General features: G+C 39.8%; 2 protein-coding genes across 3 annotated transcripts in view; both read right to left on the bottom strand.

Moving 5' to 3' along the window:
- Positions 1-19,688, bottom strand: part of LOC107713323 (rab GTPase-activating protein 1-like) — a 104,521-nt gene that overhangs the window by 26,418 nt on the left and 58,415 nt on the right. For both annotated transcript variants that reach the window (XM_016518796.1, XM_016518795.1), the window contains 3 exons: positions 3,348-3,461; positions 1,124-1,198; positions 647-772 (listed from right to left, as the gene is read on the bottom strand). In XM_016518796.1, coding sequence (XP_016374282.1) covers positions 647-772; positions 1,124-1,198; positions 3,348-3,461 — 315 coding nt within the window. The remainder of the gene's footprint in view (positions 1-646; positions 773-1,123; positions 1,199-3,347; positions 3,462-19,688) is intronic.
- LOC107713324 (probable G-protein coupled receptor 21) lies at positions 13,113-15,020 on the bottom strand. The gene has a single exon (XM_016518797.1). It carries the CDS (start codon positions 14,176-14,178, stop codon positions 13,150-13,152), a length of 1,029 nt encoding a protein of 342 aa, XP_016374283.1. The 5' UTR covers positions 14,179-15,020; the 3' UTR covers positions 13,113-13,149.

A 19,688-nucleotide genomic window follows, 5' to 3' on the forward strand; every position in this document is an offset into this window, starting at 1 on the left:
CGTTTCAGAAAGGCGGGGCATAGAGGAGAAACAATAATGTACAGTATGTGGAAAATAATGTGTTTTTTTAACCTTAAACCACATAAACACATTTCATTACACCAAATACACAAAATAATGTTTTTTTTAGCAACGTCATATGACTCCTTTAAGCAGCATTAACAGCTTTGGTCACAGGAATAAACTACGTTTTAACATATATTAAAACCAAAAACAATTCTTTAAACTGCAACAATATTTCAAAATCTTACTGTTTTTACTGTATTTTTATCAAACAAATGGAGCATTAGTAAGCATAAGAGACTTAATTAAAAAAAGCTCACTGACTCCAGACTTTTGAATGGTATTGCGTATTTATTCATGTAAGACCAGCAGACTTTTCCACAAGATGAAATACACTTACATTGCAGATATATTCATAACACATTTGTACTCTTCAGGGGAATTTATCTTACTTTATATGATAAAATATATGTGTCAGAGATTATTTCTTCAAGGGAAAGATTAGCATATTTAGTTATTTAATTTTTAGGTGAACTAACAATTGCTTATTTAATATGTGCCTTTATTTTGTCATTATTTTGCATAATCGGTCATTATTTGCGATCAAATATGTGAAGTAATATTCTTAGTTTCTACCCCTAACCTGCATGAGTCTCTCCAGCTGGAAGAACTTGCAGTGCAGGTCTTCAAAGTTCTGCTTGAAGAGCTCCCTGAGACCGTATTCAAACATGATCTTGACCAGCACGCTGAACGCCTGCTCCTCTGGCATCTACACCACAATTGCAGCACAGACAATCATTGATCTACTAACACCACAGAGCTTAAAATGACAATCACATCAGGCTGACAATATCACACAACAGGGAATCTCCACTAGACGGCACTGCCTCAAATCTCAAAGGATGATGGCATATTAGTTCAAACCAAGTGGAGGTTGCAGTGTGGGCACAAACAGCCCGTGTTTCCATCAACAGCCATTCAAATGCAACAGTGTAGTTTTGAATTAAATATTTTGCAAGTGCAAATATACAAATATTCATTATATTAAATGTTAAACGTTGTAGACATCATTGGTTCAAACCGTTTTGCTTCAGGTGTCTGTGACATATGTGACACTCACGTGTAGTAGCAACACAGCAGCAAGGAAAGACTGGCCTTGACAGTAACCAATTTCTTCATCATACACAGAGTATGCCTGCGGGATGGAAGATACAAAATGTTTGAGTGAAATTATGGTTAGAAATGCTTAAAAATAACTGCTTATTATAATATCATAAATATTAAAAAACAAAGACACAAACATCAACTGTGCAGTTTTACAAATAAGGGTAACACTTTAGTATAGGGACCAATTCTCACTGTTGCTTATTAGCATGCCTATTATCAACATATTGGCTGTTTATTAGTACTTATAAAGCACTTAATCTGCATGACCATATTCTTCAGCCCTAATCCTACCCGATACCTAAACTTAACAACTACCTTACTAACTATTAATAAGCAGCAAATTAGGAGTTTATTGAGGCAAACGTCGTAGTTAATGGTTTGTTAATAGCGAGAATTGGACCTTAAAATAAAGTGTGACCCAAAGAATCATTCTTGGTAGAATCGTTCTCTCAGCTCTTTAAATCTAATTTGTGCTTTCACCTATTCAAACTTGCTTGCGATTGGTTACGAGACACATGCGAGCTGAAGCCATACCTAGAGCTGCCTGTCTATATGTGGCACATTTGAATATGCAGAAGTGCAAGTGAGTTTTGAGAGCTTGATGGAATGCTTACAGATTGACCTACATACCTCAGAAAACTGTTAAAAATGTCAGCTAATATTGTGACAATTACAAACTGTAGTGCTAATAAACTTTGTGAACTGTGGATTGGGAGAACTGAATCACACTGTGTGGTCAATATGAAAAATCTATATTGCTGTATGAATGATGGCGGTAACAGTCGGAGAGAGGGCTGGTGAATTATTAAGAGACACCCAAAGATGGAAACCCAACCATCAATCTCCTCATTCCCCTCATCATTTGTGACTTTCACATTAAACCCAGCGACCTCATTATTTTAGGGTGAAAATTTGAGATGATTTGAGTGTTTTGTATTTATTAAACATTTATTAAACTGAACTTCCACCATGAACGTACTGCACTGGACTGTACAGTATGAATGAATGAATGAATGAATGAAGCATTTATACAGTATGAGAGACTATGTACAAGCTCTTTATGCTTTAAAACCCACTCATTGCAGATGTCCAAAACACAAATAAAGATTGCGTTAAATCAATCAAGCAATCACTCAATCAATCAATCAATCTATCTATCTATCTATCTATCTATCTATCCGTCCGCCCGTCCATCGGCTGATACACATCCAATCAATCCAATATATCTGTCCATTCATCCATCTATATATGCATCTAAAGTTTTATACACTCATCTATTTAATCCCTCTATAGTTATATATCCATCCATCCATCCATCTATATTCATCCAACCATTGATACATCCATCAATATATCCATTCAATCATATCCATCTATTCACCTGTCTACAAGTCTATAATTTATCCAGCTATATCCATTCATCCATCCATCGACATAGCTACCCAACCATCTATATTTATCTATCCATCTATGCATCTATAATTTATCCATCCAACTATATACTGTATATATTAATCCATATATGTCACTGTCCATTCTTTCAGCAATATATTCACCCAATATATTGATAATCAGTCTTTATCCATCCATCAACCTATATTCAACCAATCATCTATACATCCATCCTATCACCTATCCACATACCCATCTATCTAGATATTCATCCATCTATATGTTCCATCCATTCAACTATACATTAATCCATCTATCCATCTATCTATCTATCTATCTATATAGCCATCTATATACCAATTTAAAATCAAAATCCATCTAAATATAAATCATCAAAATACATCCATCAAGCTACTGCATCTATAAATAAGTATCCATCCATCTATATATCTATACATCTATCTATATAGCCAGCCATCCATCCATACCTCCATCTACATCTATGCATCAATCACTATATCTATCTATCAATTTATCCATCCATCAGTGATTACTATTAATCAAGTGCATGCTTCCTTTGGCCACCTTGCTAGATATCAACATAAAACAATAACCTAAATTAGGGCTGCACGATAAATCGCATGCGATATTTAACGCGCATCTTGTCAGTAAAGCCGGTTCTTTAAAGAGCTGAAGATGATAAATGAACAGGAGCAGAACAGAAGTGCAGAATCTGAGCTGAGCAGACCAATTGAAAGCAAACGGCAGACAGGTCATCTGCTCACCTTACAGATCTTATAGAGAGAGTCCTGCCCGTCACCGCCCGTATCTTTGAAGTAGTCGTGTGCAGGAAACGTACGGTTAATGTCACGAGTGATGGCACTGTCCTGTGGGGATTCCTAATAAAAGACAAGAGAGAGAAACAGAGACATTTTACCATGAGGCAGCTAACAGTCTGTAATGCCAAAATCTAAAAGTACATTGCAATATATAATACAATGTAAAGATAAAAAGTGTGTGATTTCCATCCCACTATCAACACAAAATGGATGTGCAAAAATAATGACAACTCCATCTGTCTTCGCACAAACGGACCATACCATCCCAAACTCTAGCCAATGGTTGAGCCAATGTTGTTGTGTCAAGCTGGCCCCCATTCGCTTTCATTGTACTGTATATAGACAAATAAAGCACATGTGACTCCTGTCCACTAGAGTGCAGTGGATAGGACATGCCAAAGGACAAACACACATAGGGCAACAGTATCTATCTGTTGGAACACGGTGTTCTCATCCACGCAAAGCAATGTGGACAAACCAGGGAGGACATGCATGCATGTGTGTGCTCAAGAGTGTGTCCTTCGGCGTCACAGACACACAGAGTATGTCGAATACCCCAGAGGCTCAGCGTATGTGTATGTTCGAGTGTCAGAATTTGTAAGAAATGAGGCATAAGTCTGTTTGGTCACATGTACATGAATGGTGGAGGCCATCTAGCAAACACCGAAAATACTAAAGCTTCCTCAGAGTGTTTTTCATGATGGACCAAAACCGTCCTGAGATCTTTTCTCCTCCATGCACAGCTCAGATGTCTTTTTTGGAGCTTGACAGCTCTTAGTCATTGTGTGTTTTTGTTATATTGTTATATATATATATATAAAGCAGGAGATCAGATTACCCATGTCTTTCAGAAACACAGATGAAAATCATGAATTTGTCCAAAAGCTTTGAACAAACATCTAAACTGTAAGCTGGTAGATGTGACTCCACAGACAAATTGAGGACTGTTATCTTTCGCTGGCTCTCTTAATCAGCCAATTAAAGCCACTCAGAAAAGGACACACAATGCAATCGAACCAAGAGCAGCATCACAAGACTGAAAGAACATGTAAAATGTCATGACAAGCCCTGTGGGGGGTGCCATGAGGAAGATAATGAAAGCAAAAGATAGACAGGGAGACACACTCTAGAGGAGATGTTACATTACCACGCCACTGGAGTTCACTGTGATCCAATTCCAATCTCTTTAATTTAAACAGGTTACTTAGGATTGTACTGTAAGTTCCTGTGGATTTGAATTATTTAAGATGTTGCTGAAAAGGATGGCGTGTAACTGAAGAAAGCAAATGTTCTAATTCTAATAAAGGGATAGTTTGGCTCTTAGTCATTGTGTGTTTTTGTTATATTGTTATATATATATATATAAAGCAGGAGATCAGATTACCCATGTCTTTCAGAAACACAGATGAAAATCATGAATTTGTCCAAAAGCTTTGAACAAACATCTAAACTGTAAGCTGGTAGATGTGACTCCACAGACGAATTGAGGACTGTTATCTTTCGCTGGCTCTCTTAATCAGCCAATTAAAGCCACTCAGAAAAGGACACACGATGCAATCGAACCAAGAGCAGCATCACAAGACTGAAAGAACATGTAAAATGTCATGACAAGCCCTGTGGGGGGTGCCATGAGGAAGATAATGAAAGCAAAAGATAGACAGGGAGACACACTCTAGAGGAGATGTTACATTACCACGCCACTGGAGTTCACTGTGATCCAATTCCAATCTCTTTAATTTAAACAGGTTACTTAGGATTGTACTGTAAGTTCCTGTGGATTTGAATTATTTAAGATGTTGCTGAAAAGGATGGCGTGTAACTGAAGAAAGCAAATGTTCTAATTCTAATAAAGGGATAGTTTGGTAACCAAACAGTATCCATTGGCTTCCATAGTACGTCAACTTTTACCAACATTCTTCAAAATATCTTCTTTTGTGTTCAACTGAAGAAAGAAACCCATACAGGTTTGGAACAGTCAATGACAGAATTTTCATTTTTGGATGAACTTTCCCTTTAAGATTTATGTAAGTGTGACCAAACTATGCCATTATAGAAACAATAAGCCTATTTCTTCTTTGATGGCCATTCAAAAGGTTCCGTATATTCTCACAAAATAGTTTTAGGCAAGAAACATAAATTGCACAGAAGAAATGTTTGTTCAGACTGCTAAAACTAGCTCTGCACCAACCCCTCAAAACTACTGGTCAGAAATCAGGAACTGCTTACATTTGTAGTCAGGTATAATGTCCTCACCATGTAAAGTTCTCAGAACAACAACAACTCTCTAGATAGACAGACACAAAAAACTAGAGCACATTAAACTAGATCACTCCCTTAATAAACAAACTGTGAGCGCCTGGAGCTGCAGACTGTTGATGGGCACCTGGTCCTATTTCTGTCACACTGCAAAACCAGCCACTTTATTTTCCCATCCATTATTGCACACGTTACATCAAAGCCAGCTCGTGATAGCACAAAAAAGCTGAATTAAATTACGCTGAATGCTACGATTTGCTCTCAAAACTAAGAGTCATAAAGTGCAATGGAATGCCCTATGTTTATTTCTGGCCCGGTTATATAGTAACAGTCAGTTATGTCGCTGTTCAACTCAAGCCATCCTTAAACTAGTCGATAAATCAGTCTTAAAAACAGCCCTTCAGTAGAGTTGTGAATATTTGGGTTAACAGTATCAATTCAATTTACAACTCAAATTTTGGAATCAAGATTGACAATGCAAAATATTACATCATGCCTGTCAGTTATTGTCAGTTATATACATGAATGTCTGGAATAGTGAGTATGATTAGTGGAATAGTGAGATACTCATACAGATTTGGAACAACTTGAGGGTAAGTAGTTTTGGGTGAACTATCCCTTTAAGCATGAACTATCTATCATAATTTAAGTGATTATTAAATGTGCTCTCTAATATCAGAGATGCAAGAGGAGAAGAGTAATGACTCATTACTGCACATCTAACACACAAACACATATATAACACAAAACTTAATGTTTTTCTGGAACAGTGTTTCCCAACCTTTTTTTAGTCGCGGCACCCTTTGGAAATCTTAACAAACTTGTGGCACCCTACAAAATTAATTTTGTCACAATATTTGAATCTCTAACTTCGATGTGATAATTTGAAAAGTATAGATATTCGGTAGGTATGCGTGGTTGACTCTTAACTTTTATAAAGAATATCTCTTTGGATTTGAGACTTTAGTCTTTGCAACTTTACAGATCTTCTTTATGCACCAAGAGCTTGTAACACTCCAAAGAGAAAGGAAAAATAGAAATCGCATCATATGACCCCTTTAATAAAAAATACAATAAATTAATAAATCAATTTATTGTAAAACTTTGTTATTTAAAGTTAATCTGTGAACAAAAAACATATTTCATTTATCAAAAACGTAGAGACCGCAACCATGAGCAGTTTAAATATCTGACACCAGACAAAACTTTTATCCTGGTTAGAGATGGGGACTCTCCTCTGGTTTTCCCAACTCTCTTCGGGTATGTACGTCTGGACGGTGGGGTTCAGTCTGAATTCAGGACACCATGTTTTATTCATCCTCTTTCCAGCACAAGACTGCAATCTTCGCCAAAAAGCATGATTAATATCAGTCGCCGCGCTCTTGCCTTTCTTCCATCATATTGAAAAAATGGTGACGGAAGGAATGGAACAAGGCGATGAAAGCAAAGGAATATGTCTTTTGCTTTCATCGCCTTGTTCCATTCCTTCTGTCATCAATTTTCCAATCTCTCTTTTGCCTCTGACAAGTCGCCATATGCGTATCCAACCTACCTAATTCACACCATCCCACATCTAATACAAGTCACTTGCCACCTGCTAGCAACAGTACCAAGATTAAAGCCCAGGAAATAACCTTCAGGGAACATTTGTTTTCCAAAGAAACGCCAAACAGACTTTGCGTGTGTGCGTGCAGTGTGCTCGAAAGCGCTCCCACACATTTGCGCTAACAGCGGATTCCTGCCTTAGTAAGCATACCCCTTTTCAAAGATTAATTACCCTCTCTTTCTATAATTGATGCTATGTTTATGTGAAAGAGAGGAGCCACTAAATAATGCATCAGCAGCTATGCAAACTCAGGCCGAACGCGAGGCAGACTGACCCACTGCTCACGCCGGCACCGGCCTGCAAGATGAGAAGAGAATGGAAAACGGTCAAAGAAGAAACTAGCAGAGGGCTATGTTGAATCCAGTGGACTAGAAGCAGCTAAAAATAGGTCAGTCTGAGATCAGAGTATAATCGAACCAGTCTGACTAGACTGCACCTGACCTAAAGCACGTCTCTGAAGAAGATCAGATCGCGCTCAGAGAAGGTGATACAAAGTGTTTAGCCTTAGATTAGAGCAATCAACTACTGGGAAGGAAAGCAGGTCTGGACTGAAGGACTATATGGCAAAATGTCCAAAATGTCCCAAGCTAATGTCTTAAAAAATGATTTAGGTGACTAATTACTTAAAAGGGTCAAAGAAGGAAAAAAAAAAGCCCAAAGAAAACTATAATTTTAAAATGCACATGCCAAGAAGTGTACCTCCAAATGGTCAAATGGTTTTGATAACATTTTCAAAAATATATATATAAATAAAAATGATGTCTGAAAATGTAATGTGGTTTAAAAATTAAAAGTAACATTTTCAATCGATGCTTCTGCAATGGTTAGTCTTGGATGGTCTTCTAGCTTGACAAAACCTTGTCTAGAACTGAACTGAAATGGAAAAGTTACGCAATATCAAATAAGGTCATGAGAAACTTACAGTACTTATGAAAGCAAAGACAATTCTGACTTTTAATACGTCACAGAAAACCAAATGTTTAAGTTGGCATGACTTAAAAACACATGTACTTGGCCAACAAATGTATGATGCTTTTCCATTTTTACAGTGATGTGTACTTTTGAGTTAAATTGTAGATGTGTGCATGAGATGAACAAGTGCTAATGCAAGTAATTAACAACCAAAGATGATTATTAATGTACTGTCAGAAATGCAAACTTTCACATAAATCTACATTTAAAAAAAAACATGAATACATTCACCATACACACACACGCACAACTCAACCAAACATTTCTTCGAACAATAACAAGCATTCAAACACGATAAGATAAGATCACATTTATTTCCTCAGTGCAGATATACCAGAATATAAATATATTATTGACAATTATTTTCTAAAACATGACATCATTACAAAATTTGCGGTACACCACATTAGTACCTCAGCTACAGTCCTACACACCAGACAACTTGTTGATATGCTGAAGAAAATACGGAGAAGCAGATCCATTTTCTTTCAGCCAAGCAACTTCAGTCCAAAATGTTGTTAATCACAAAGACTTTGCGGTGCGTTCATATTCTTGCGATAAGAATTGCAATACAATTTGGAATGCGTTACAGTAAAAGGCGAAAAACAATTTTCTCCAGTTAATCAAATAAAAACGGGCGTACTTACAGGAGGCCAAGATCATGAGCAATTCATTAAGGGTCCTGGCTCTGCAATTTTTTAAAACATACATGATTAAACTCAATAAAGATGCCTAGCACAATCAACACAAATTTACGGAGAGGAGTGTGTGTGTGTGTGTGTTTGTGCACGGAGGGGTGTGCTCCTCAGGGAGAAAACACACACTGTTCCAGCTCAGCCCTCCATTTTCTGCGATGGCAGGGGCCGACTGGGTTCTGCGTCCTAATATGGCACAGCGGAGAGCAAGTCATCTTGGGAGATTTTCTCCCTTGAGAGCGCTAGCCCTTGACTTTGATTTCAAGAACAGAGCAGTTTTCCCACAGGAAAGAAAAAAAAGAATAATTTGGCATCATAAAGAGAACAAAAACAAACAAAAGCTCTCTGGCATCAAAATGTCCCAAAAGTTGAAATGTTTCCTCCAGCTTTTCCCCATGACAGAAGTACCATCATCTACGAAGCAAAACATGCAATGTTGACACCCGTTTAGGCAACGTCAGAACCTCAAAATCCATTCTCATTTCAAAACATACAATTCCATTTGTAGTACATAAAACCTACATACAGTCCAACTTACAATATCCTTCAGACAGCAGAAATAACCTCAGAAGACAATATTTACAGCATCTGAAAATACAGATGCGCATGCTTCAAGATCCGGATTTTCACAGCAATTTAAATAGAAAACCCAACTACAATTGAATTTTTATTGAAAGAATAACTGGTGACCAATGAGAAAAGACATCAGAATCTGTCTGAATGAGAGCAACACATGGATGGTTTCTCAAAGTTCAACCGAACCGAATGGCTAGTACACAAGCAAGGCAGTTTCTTAAAGGGTTAGTTCACCCCAAATAAAAATTCTGTCATTAATTACTCACCCTCGTGTTGTTTGAAACCCGTAAGACCTTCGTTCATCTTCGGAACACAATTTAAGATATTTTTGATGAAATATGAGGGCTCTCTGACCCTCCCATAGACAGCAAGGTAACTACCACATTCAAGGTCCAGAAAAGTACCAAGACGATCAACAAAGTAGTCCGTGTGACATCAGTGGTTCAACTGTAAAGTTACGAAGCTATGAGAACCCTTTTTTGCGCAAAGAAAATGATGTCATGATACTGCCGTGAACACGCGTCCACAAGTGACGCAGTAGAGACGAAAATGTGGAATAAAGTCGTTGATGTCACACTGACTACTTTTGTCGATCATCTTAGTACTTTTCTGGACCTTGAACGTGGTAGTTACCTTGCTGTCTATGGGAGGGTCAGAGAGCCCTCAGATTTCATCAAAAATATCTTAAATTGTGTTCCGAAGATGAACGAAGGTCTTACGGGTTTGGAACAACACAAGGGTGAGTAATTAATGACAGAATTTTCATTTTGGGGTGAACTAACCCTTTAAGCATGACCATCAAATCTTGGCCGTTTCATCTGATTCCTTTAAATGAATACAGGGAAGGTTTCTTAAGACGAGAGGGAGGAAGCAGTCTTGGGTGAGTCCAGGGGCATTAAAAAGTCCAAAAAGCAATCAAGACGAATGTTAAAAACAAGTTCTTCGAATAGACATGCGCCTTTGTTCTGTTTAACGCACATACACATCCATGCACGTGTGCGCACACACACGGTCATGTGTGATCAATAAAGCAACGGCTGGGTAAATGGCTAAACTGAGATACACAAATTCTTTCAGCTCTGGTTCAAAAACAGCACATGGCCAGAGGCCGCAAGATCAAGATCTACATTTGAACAAACAAGCTGGGACACTTGGAAAAAATGAAAGCCCTTTTTCTATTGTGTGTGATATGTTTTCTCTCGCTCTCCATCTCTATCTAGTGAGTGGAAGTATTGCACAATGCCCTGCCATGACATAGCAGTTCAGACTTTATACGTCTCCTATCAAAATCTTGACCAAACACTTAAAGAGACATAGTCATAAGACACTTCTTCATGTCACAGTATTACAATTATGAAAGCAAGTCTTCAGACTTTAACTGAAGTGACGTGGCCTAAAAACTAGATCCATTTCCGACAGTCATACTACTGGTTTTGGTGATAAAATGAGAGCATTTTTCCATGGTGTCATACAAAAAAAAGTATTTGGGAATATGCCACAATACATAATCCTCTCCAATGGAAAACATTCTCTTAAAACAATTTAAGAGAAGGTAAAGGTCATAAATACTATTAGATTAAATACAAAGAGGAATGCAGACTGTTTTATAATAAACATCTTACTACGAACAATCAATCCATTCGATGACAATTAATTAATACATTTTGTGGTTCCTCTATATATATTACAAAAATAAAAATAACAACTCCATTAGAGAACACCAATAAATATTGTTACTTTGGTTAGCTAAGAGGACAATGCTATCTGCATAAAAAAATGTTTTAACAGTACCATCCAAATGAGCGAATTTATGATCATAGTCACAGCATAAAAAAAAGACAAAGGGCATGATTTTCAATGCCCTCAATTTTCTTGGCACCTCCACATATGAATTATGTACATGTGTCTGTGTCATAAAGATAAATAGTACAGCGCAGTTAGATGCAGTTTGTTGTTGATCCGCTTTTTTTGTGTGTGAGGACATGCAGGACTCTTCAGAAACATTTGCCTTAAAACTTTGACCTTTGGCTTTTATTCTGATCTCCATTTTATCCATTAAGTGTTCTAATTTGAATACAACAATCTCTTCTCCCACATCAGCGACCTTTCCCACTACGGCCTTGTTCATCTTAAGGACCCTGTGACGGAATTAAACAACTAACATCTGTTATGGTCATGTGTTTCTGTGTTGTGCTTAACTGCATTATACAATATTTTAAGTGTGATTGTACGTTTAGACAATGCATTTGGACAGATGTTCCCCATTCCCCTTAACCATTCATTCCTATCACTAAAACACATTGTAACCAGTGGAAGTGAACCAAGCATGGCAAGAGAGTTGCACACGACTGACACTTCAGGGCAGAGGGCAAGTCCGAGAGTCATTTTGTCCAGCAGACATTACAATCAAATTTAAATCCAAGTTGAATCAAATAAAATACTCAAAGTCGTCGAATAGATTTTTTTCAAAATTACTTGCAGGATGTTTAGCCTATAGAATTAGAGTTGATGCTAGGGGTGAAGGGATCTTGTGGGTTCCAGCTAGGAAGTTCATCTCCGGTGTGATCATGGTTTAGAAATGAGTCAGTCAAAATAGGTTGTCTGTTTGCTGTTGTATTACTGCGTTTTTTAAGGATGATGTCCTCCGACTGGAGGCGTGGTTATGTAATCCCTGCATGGCTTTAAATTAGCAGAAAATGGGAAGTCCATGTAATCGTGGCACTGCTTGGGGGCTGGGGTCGACTTCTGTTCTTTGGGAAAACGGCTTTTTAAAAATTCCAATTGTGATTGCTGAAGGTCAAGACTTGTCACTGATTCAAAGACCCAAAAAAAACACTGTGGATCTAGCAAACACATTCTTCCACTGAGAGCAGGGTAGCGATCAATTTATCCTCAGAAATTCAGAGGCAAGAATCAGATATTACTAGTAAAAACATAAATAATATCATGAGTCCGAAACCAGGTCAGCCGTTGGAAATGCTTATAATCTTTGCAAAGTCTTTGTCCAGAAGATAATTTTAACATCTAGTCAATAATATTTAAGGTTTTAGATCAGTCTAGCAGGGATCCTTCTTTTTTCCCGACATATAAACACATGTGAGCCAGTTAACAGGAGAAACAGAGACTGTTTGTTCTCACTGTTCTGACCACATGATCAGAACTAAAAGTCACAAAAGAGCAGTAAATTTGCCACAAAGTCTATAAGATCAGCTAGCTAAAGTTGCTAAACAACATGAGTTTGTCTTCAAGAAGACATTTGCTGAGCAGACAGCTCAATTCAATATTTGATGCAATCTAAAAACTTTGCAATCATTTCTCACAGAATGAGATTTTTCTCCTTTCCTCATTGCTTAATTTATCATTGCAGCAAAAACTGGTGAGAATCGTATATCTGCAAACATTGATGAGAATAGCCCACTCTCACATAGCTGTCCACCTCATCTTTAATGACCAAGGTCAAAGGTCCATTTCTTGCTGCCAGGAAATCCTGCAACAAAACATATGGGAAAACAAACCTTTGTCAACTTGCCCCGTTCAAAACACCTGGCTTGAACTGGGACAGTGCACAGATGCCGAAACCACTTTTAACTTGACAAGACCCTTGCCATCAACATCAAGCTCACTATCTTGCCAAAAGTTGGTGTTACACATGGCAAGCAGGGCGCGGAGGTTCTGGTGGATCTCCTAGGGGCTTCTTGGTGTCGTTACGTTGCAGACAAAGCAGGCAGAGGCGCTTGAGGCCTTTGCGGAAGGCGCTGTTCGAGAGGCTGTAGATGAGACAGTTGCAAAAACTATTGCTAATTGCCAGCCATGTGGTCAGGAATGAGGCAATGGCATGGTGGTATATCCCTGCGCTCTCTAGTAAAAAGTAAATGATGTAGGGTAGCCAAAGCAGGTAGAACACACTGGTGATACGGAAGAGCACGGTGGCATAGCGTTTGTCCGTGCAGGCTTGCTCACCCGGCTCAGGATCCTGTGGGCCAAAGCGAGCTCTCCGCTCGCTGATCTGCCTAGTGTGTTGTCGACAGATCCAAAAGATATGGGCATAGGTGAAGCAAACGGTGAAAGCAGCTGGTGCGTAGAGGGCCGCGACAATAAATGCTGTAAAAAGGGGCTGGGTGTCCCAGGAAGAGCAACATTTAAATACATCACCGTGGTATCCCGGCTTACCCCAACCAAAAAAAGAGGGCAAAAAGATGAGTGCCGAGTACAGCCAAATAAGGGTAATGCAAGTGCGAAGACGGCAGGGTGTGACCAGAGCTGTGTAGGAAAGAGGTTGGGTGATTGCAATATAACGGTCAATACTAACGCATGCCAGAGAGGCCATGGAGACGCTCTTCAACACGCAGACCATGTAGCTAAAGATCATGCAGGTGAGTTTCTCATTCAAACCCTCCAGATGGTGCAGGAGGGACAAAGAGGGGATAAGACAGCTGACCCCAACCAGGAGGTCCGCATATGCCATAGTCTGTATAAAGGAGCTAGTGGTATGGTGGCTGAGTAGTGGGGCACAGTGAAACACAAAGATAACCACCAGGTTCCCGGAGATGATGAGCACTGTCAAGAAGAGAATAACAGCTACTTCCAGCAGGCAGGTGCTGAAGTTCAGAGAGTAGCCAATATCCAGCAGGCAGAAGGGTTCTGTGCTATGGTTCAACTCCGTTGCGTTCATCTTGTTCAGGGTGCGCTTGGGCGCACAATTGGGGTGCTAGTTCCTTGGGGGCCTAGCTCAGCAAAGGCTGCCCACAGTACGGCTGCCCCTGATAGACATGGGGGAGGTGTCCGTGCCAGGTGCTTTCCATATCAGCAGCAACATGAGCCACTAGTCCTCAGTGTCCACAGCAATCCTTTCACCAAAGCACACACATGCAGCGACAGTATCCTGAGGAGAGTCACTTACTACAAGCTGTTGTGGAGGGCAGGTGGTGAGTCTAGCTTAAATTCCGGATCAAACCCCAGCAGTAGAGAACATAAACACCCCCCTCTTTTATCAGTCCACTACCTTTCCGGGGAGAAGCACAGCTGCGCCTGAGCAGGGCAGGCAGCTGTCGGCACAGGACACGCACAAGGAAAAAAGCAGAGGAAGCAGAGTCCTTGCCCCTCTGATCACAAAAGTCCCAGTCACTCTCAAACAGTTATTAGTCCGGAGGATCAAGCACAACTAAGCAGCACTGGAGATTTCTCACAATAACGTAGTCAAATTGTTTATTCCTACAAATCCCCAAAAATTATGTAATCCAGAGTCTGATGTCTTTGCAGCAACTTCAGTCGTCAGTGGAAAGAAGACTGGGGAATCTCTTCAGCACGTGCCAGGCACCCAGCTCCCTCACATCAACGTGGAGGAAGTGTGTGTGTGATCGAGGATAAAAGAACAGCAAGTGGTGATTGGCATTTCAATCGGAGAAGGGGCTCTCCAGAGATAAGCCAGCGTCTGGAATGTAAATGAAGGATAGAGTGGTGTGATGCAGAAAGCAGTCTCTCTCTCTCCTCTGTGGCACTGATGCATCCTCACTCCTTCCTTCCCTCTCTCCCTCCCTTTCTCCGCTGCAGCAGGAGCACTCAAACTCCTCCCACCCTTGGCTCTAGCCAGTGAGCAGATGTCGGAGCACGAGCAGAGAGAGGCATCCCCTTCCCTTGTCAATCCATACACTCCTCCACCCCGCTCATACCCACCTTTCAGTCACTCACAAATATGAAAAATGCACTGCCTTCAGATTTTTACAGACTCCCTCAACACTGTCTTTCTAATGTAAAACTCATATAACATGCTTTATCCTTCCTTTTCCTTCTATTCCCATTGCAACATCCCTCCCACGCACTCTCTCTTTCTCCCTCCTATACGGACACATGCAAAAAAACAGCAGGAGGTCAGAATGTACTGTAGCCATTTCCAAAGTCCCAGAAATAAACCAAGGACATTAATTTCTTATTTGACAAAGTAAAACTTTTCATGACATCATAATTCAAATTCTACCCCTGCTTTATGCAGTATTGTGGCTATTATGTTAAGTAACACTCCAGCAATTTTTACCGACCAATCAAGAAGCACTAAATCAGATCCATCCTGCACACTCTTTTTCTTGTGTATTTGTTTTATATATCACTATGTTACAGGGCCAGAGTGGGACTCATTTTCAGCCCTGGAGTTTCATGCCTTAGACCGGCCCACTTTTTTCTCTTTTTTTTTTTTTAAATCTATTATTCGCTCGCATATCTCCTACAACTGAGGTTTTTTGTTTGTTTGTTTTTTTTGAGCAAGGTGCCACTGTCAGGGGAGACAAAAGATAATTACATCATCATTACGGTTGCCAATTAACTTCAGAAATGGAAAATAAGGGCTAATTGTGATTCTTTATCTTTTATTCTTTAAGAAAAGTGTTTATTCTTTAAGAAAATAAGGGACAGAATAATGAACGATCCAAATATTTGTACTGTACAATAATGTAGGCCTATATCTGCCTGCAGTTAAAAAGTTATCAGAAATAATCACTTTTGTTTTGCTTAACCCATTTATGTACAATTATTCTAAAAAAAAATGTAATGTCATACAAAAAATGCCATCGGCCTGAGTAAATTTTACCATTATAGAATTGTGACTTTACAAGGGTAGTAATTTAAGAGGTGAAAATACTGTGAAATTACAAATTGCATGGAATTTGAAAGCATAACAACTGAAGGTCTATGAAACGTCAGTCAATAAAGCATTTTTTTTAAACAATGGGCAGGCAGCATATTTCAACCCAGTAGCATGACAACACACCGGCCCTCGCGGCCAAAAAACCGACCGGCCCACCGGGAATCCTCCCGGTGCTCCCGATTAGCCAATCCAGGCCTGCTATGTTATCAGATGAATCAGTTTCAAAGATGGTGACATCAGAGATTGGCATGTAGTTAGAATTCATGCATGTGGGCAACTGAATTACTAAGGTTATTGTGGTATGATTTGTTCCAGTCTGGTTTTATTAAACATTGACCATACAGATTTACTGAACTCTTGGGACTTTCCCTAACACAAATGCACCTGTTTCCATTTATATCACCTTTATTAGTCCCTGTTCCCTGTCACCACGGTAATACTAAAACCATAGCACCCCTTCAGTCTCCTTTCCTTCGGTCACTGCCAGAATCTGCAAACTCACACACACAGTCCCCACTTTCACGCATCCCCTCGGCCAGGCACACGAGGGGCTAAAAATATGCCAAACTTGAAAGGTGGGGAGTGGACACTGGGCTCATCCATTAGGAGGATGACAATGAGGAGGAAAGCAAGAAATAAAGACGAATGGAAGAGCTAAATGCATAAGATCGAATGAGGTGACAAAGACACAGAAAGACAAACCTCAGAGTAGATGGCATATTTAATTTGACAAATATGAGGCTGTGAAAGATGGAAATAGTTTCTTTAATGACACCATTGTGTATTTGCGTGTCAATCATTCTAGCGAACCACTGAAACACAATTATCCGCAGACCGTTAACTCCAAAACACAGGTCTGTGATGTAATTTATATATGACCCAGGACCACATAATCCACAATTTGAATGGTGCACGAAATTCCAAATTAAATTAATAAATAAATACAAATAAATAGTTTTTTTTTTCTCACAATCTTCCACCTGCTCTGCCTCTACAGCAACTCTCATCAATGGCTGATGTTGCCCTTTTATTTTTCAACCAATTATCACAACAGATAAAAACACATCCTACATTTCTTTCTAGCTCAATATGCTTCTTCACTTACACGATCAATCACAATACATCACTGCAGAGGTAAAATGCATTGCGAATACCATATTGTCCCGAATATAAGACGATGTTTTTTTCGTATAGACAAGAATTAACTGAACTTCTATCTCTCACAGCCTACATGTCAAATGAAACCATCTATTCTGATTAAAGTCTTTAAGAGATAAGAGAAAGGCTGTCCCAATAGTGATGAGAAGGTGTCAGCCAAGTCCAGCCTGACTCAGCTGCTCTGTGAAATAACACAGCAAACACAAACAGCACATATTCATCACTTCATAGAGTGAGACAGCAGCTTTACATCAGTAGTCAGCCAAACTCTCAGCCCCACAAACCTGGACAACAGATATCCAGCCCCACAAACCTGGATATCTCTGCGGAGAGACCAACCAGAATCCTGCTGTATAGACCACCCACAGCCTTGCTCCATAAACCCTGCACAATCCCCTGGGTCTAGACCATTCAGCGTGACATTAACCCCACAGAGCAGCGAAGCTATTTTTGTACAGACAAGTATGCTACTATTTGCTATATTAAAAGGTCTTCTATTGAACACAACGAAGTCCAAGACTATCTGTTCCCTATTTTGTTAAGTCACGCCTGGCACTGAGACGGATATTTATTGTGGTGTGTTTAGAATGCCGGGACTTGAAGTGAGAAGAGGTGCAGGCTGCTGCAGACTAACAGGCCAGGCTTTGTGTTAGCCGTTTGTTTTTATTGACCGCATGGGGTGGTGTATGAGGAGTGTCTAGAGAAATCTGTCTGACCTCTGCGTCTGTGTTTATGGACACTGGAACATCTGGTAATAGTATGAGCCAAAGAAATGCAGCCTGACAAACATGCTCGGGTGTGCAGATGGGTGCAGAGTGAAACAAGGATCCAAAATCTGATGCTTGTTACCATGTTGATTGCAGACGATCTAATAAAACATACTTATTCTATTAACAAAAACAAAACTAGAGCCAGAGGGATGGGGACTGACTGCAAGTGTAGAGTCCATGCCAAATTGCGGGGCATTAATGACTTGATTGCATTTGCAAAGTCACCACTGAAAAACCTAGTAGTTGTTTAAAGGGGTCCTATTATGCTCTTTTACAAAGTCTTGATTTTGTTTTGGGGGTGTACTAGAGCAGGCTCTCATACCAGGTTGTTCGAAAAACACATTATTTTTCACATATTTTACATTATTACCAAACCTCTCTCCTCAGTCTGGCATGAATGGCTCGAATAGTTCCTGTATCAAATGAAGGCCCGCCTTCTGAAATACAAAATGTGCTGCGATTGGTTAGCTGGGTCAGTGTGTGTTGTGACTGGCAGCACTCGGCGCCTGGTCGGGGAAATGTCATGCCCCTTACCATAGCCGCCTGCGAGCTTCAGTGTGTTCTAGTGTCTCATAGACCAAGACATTTCAATAGGCTATTGAACTAAGTGTGTCTGTAAAAGGCTATTAGTGTTATAGTTTCATGAAAATAGTTGCAGTCGACCCCTAATTGCGTCAATATCAAATCAACTTGAGCGCGATTTAAACCCGGATGATTGTAACCACTCTAAGGCCCAATCCCAATTCTATTTTATACCCCTTCCCCTACCCCTCCGCCTACCCCTTCCCCTTGTCCCTTGAAACAGAGTGTCAAGGGGTAGGGGTGAAAACTCTCTCTCGAATTGGCGATATTTGAGAAAAGGGTTTAGCGATTTCTAATTATTGGGGGGACTAGCCCCCCTCAATGTCTACGGTGGTTATCGCCCTGATCAGACATGAAAATATGTTGTGGCGTTAGCAAACTATAGCAATTTTTTGCAAACATTTCTTTGAGTAACATGACCATAAATATGAACTCACGATTGAACGTAACGTAAAACAAATGATTACTTTTCGTTAAAATCTTTATTAATGCCAAAAATGCTTACATTTATGTGTCTTTTTGTTCGCTCAGGCAGCCATGTTGCCCCTGAAGCCGGTTTACGCTGAGATAATTCATACCCCTTCGTTTGAAGTGTGGTCCCGAAAAATCTTCGTTTGAAGGGCTGTCTGGCCCTTCCCCTACCCCTACCCCTCCAACCAAAAGAGAATTCAGACACCCCTACGCCTTCACGTGAAGGGGAAGGGCTAAGGGGTAGAATTGGGATTGGGCCTTAGTTCTTCTGCCTTGGGAAAGCTAGCGTGTCTCCGACATAGTGATAACACTTGTTGCCTTCTCTAGTGCAGCTCAACCAGGTCTCGTCCCATTCATCGATATTTGTGATATCACAAATCCCGGAAAATATGCGTTGTAGTCCAAACGAGTCGTTCGTTGTAGTTTTTGAAAAGTGATTTCTGTTAAATAAAATATCTCCTTTTGAAGTGGACTTTGAGCTTTGTAACTTTGCAGACCTTTTTTATGCTCAAACAGCAACATTACAGACTAACTAAAGTTGAAAAAGTGAAAAAGCATAATAGG

Source organism: Sinocyclocheilus rhinocerous, unplaced genomic scaffold (genome assembly GCF_001515625.1).
Source record: "Sinocyclocheilus rhinocerous isolate Xijiao unplaced genomic scaffold, SAMN03320098_v1.1 scaffold688, whole genome shotgun sequence".
Taxonomy (NCBI): domain Eukaryota; kingdom Metazoa; phylum Chordata; class Actinopteri; order Cypriniformes; family Cyprinidae; genus Sinocyclocheilus; species Sinocyclocheilus rhinocerous.

Excerpts from the sequence above, each read along its gene's own strand:
- LOC107713324 (XM_016518797.1), bottom strand. The coding sequence starts at position 14,178 with ATGAACGCAACGGAGTTGAACCATAGCACAGAACCCTTCTGCCTGCTG.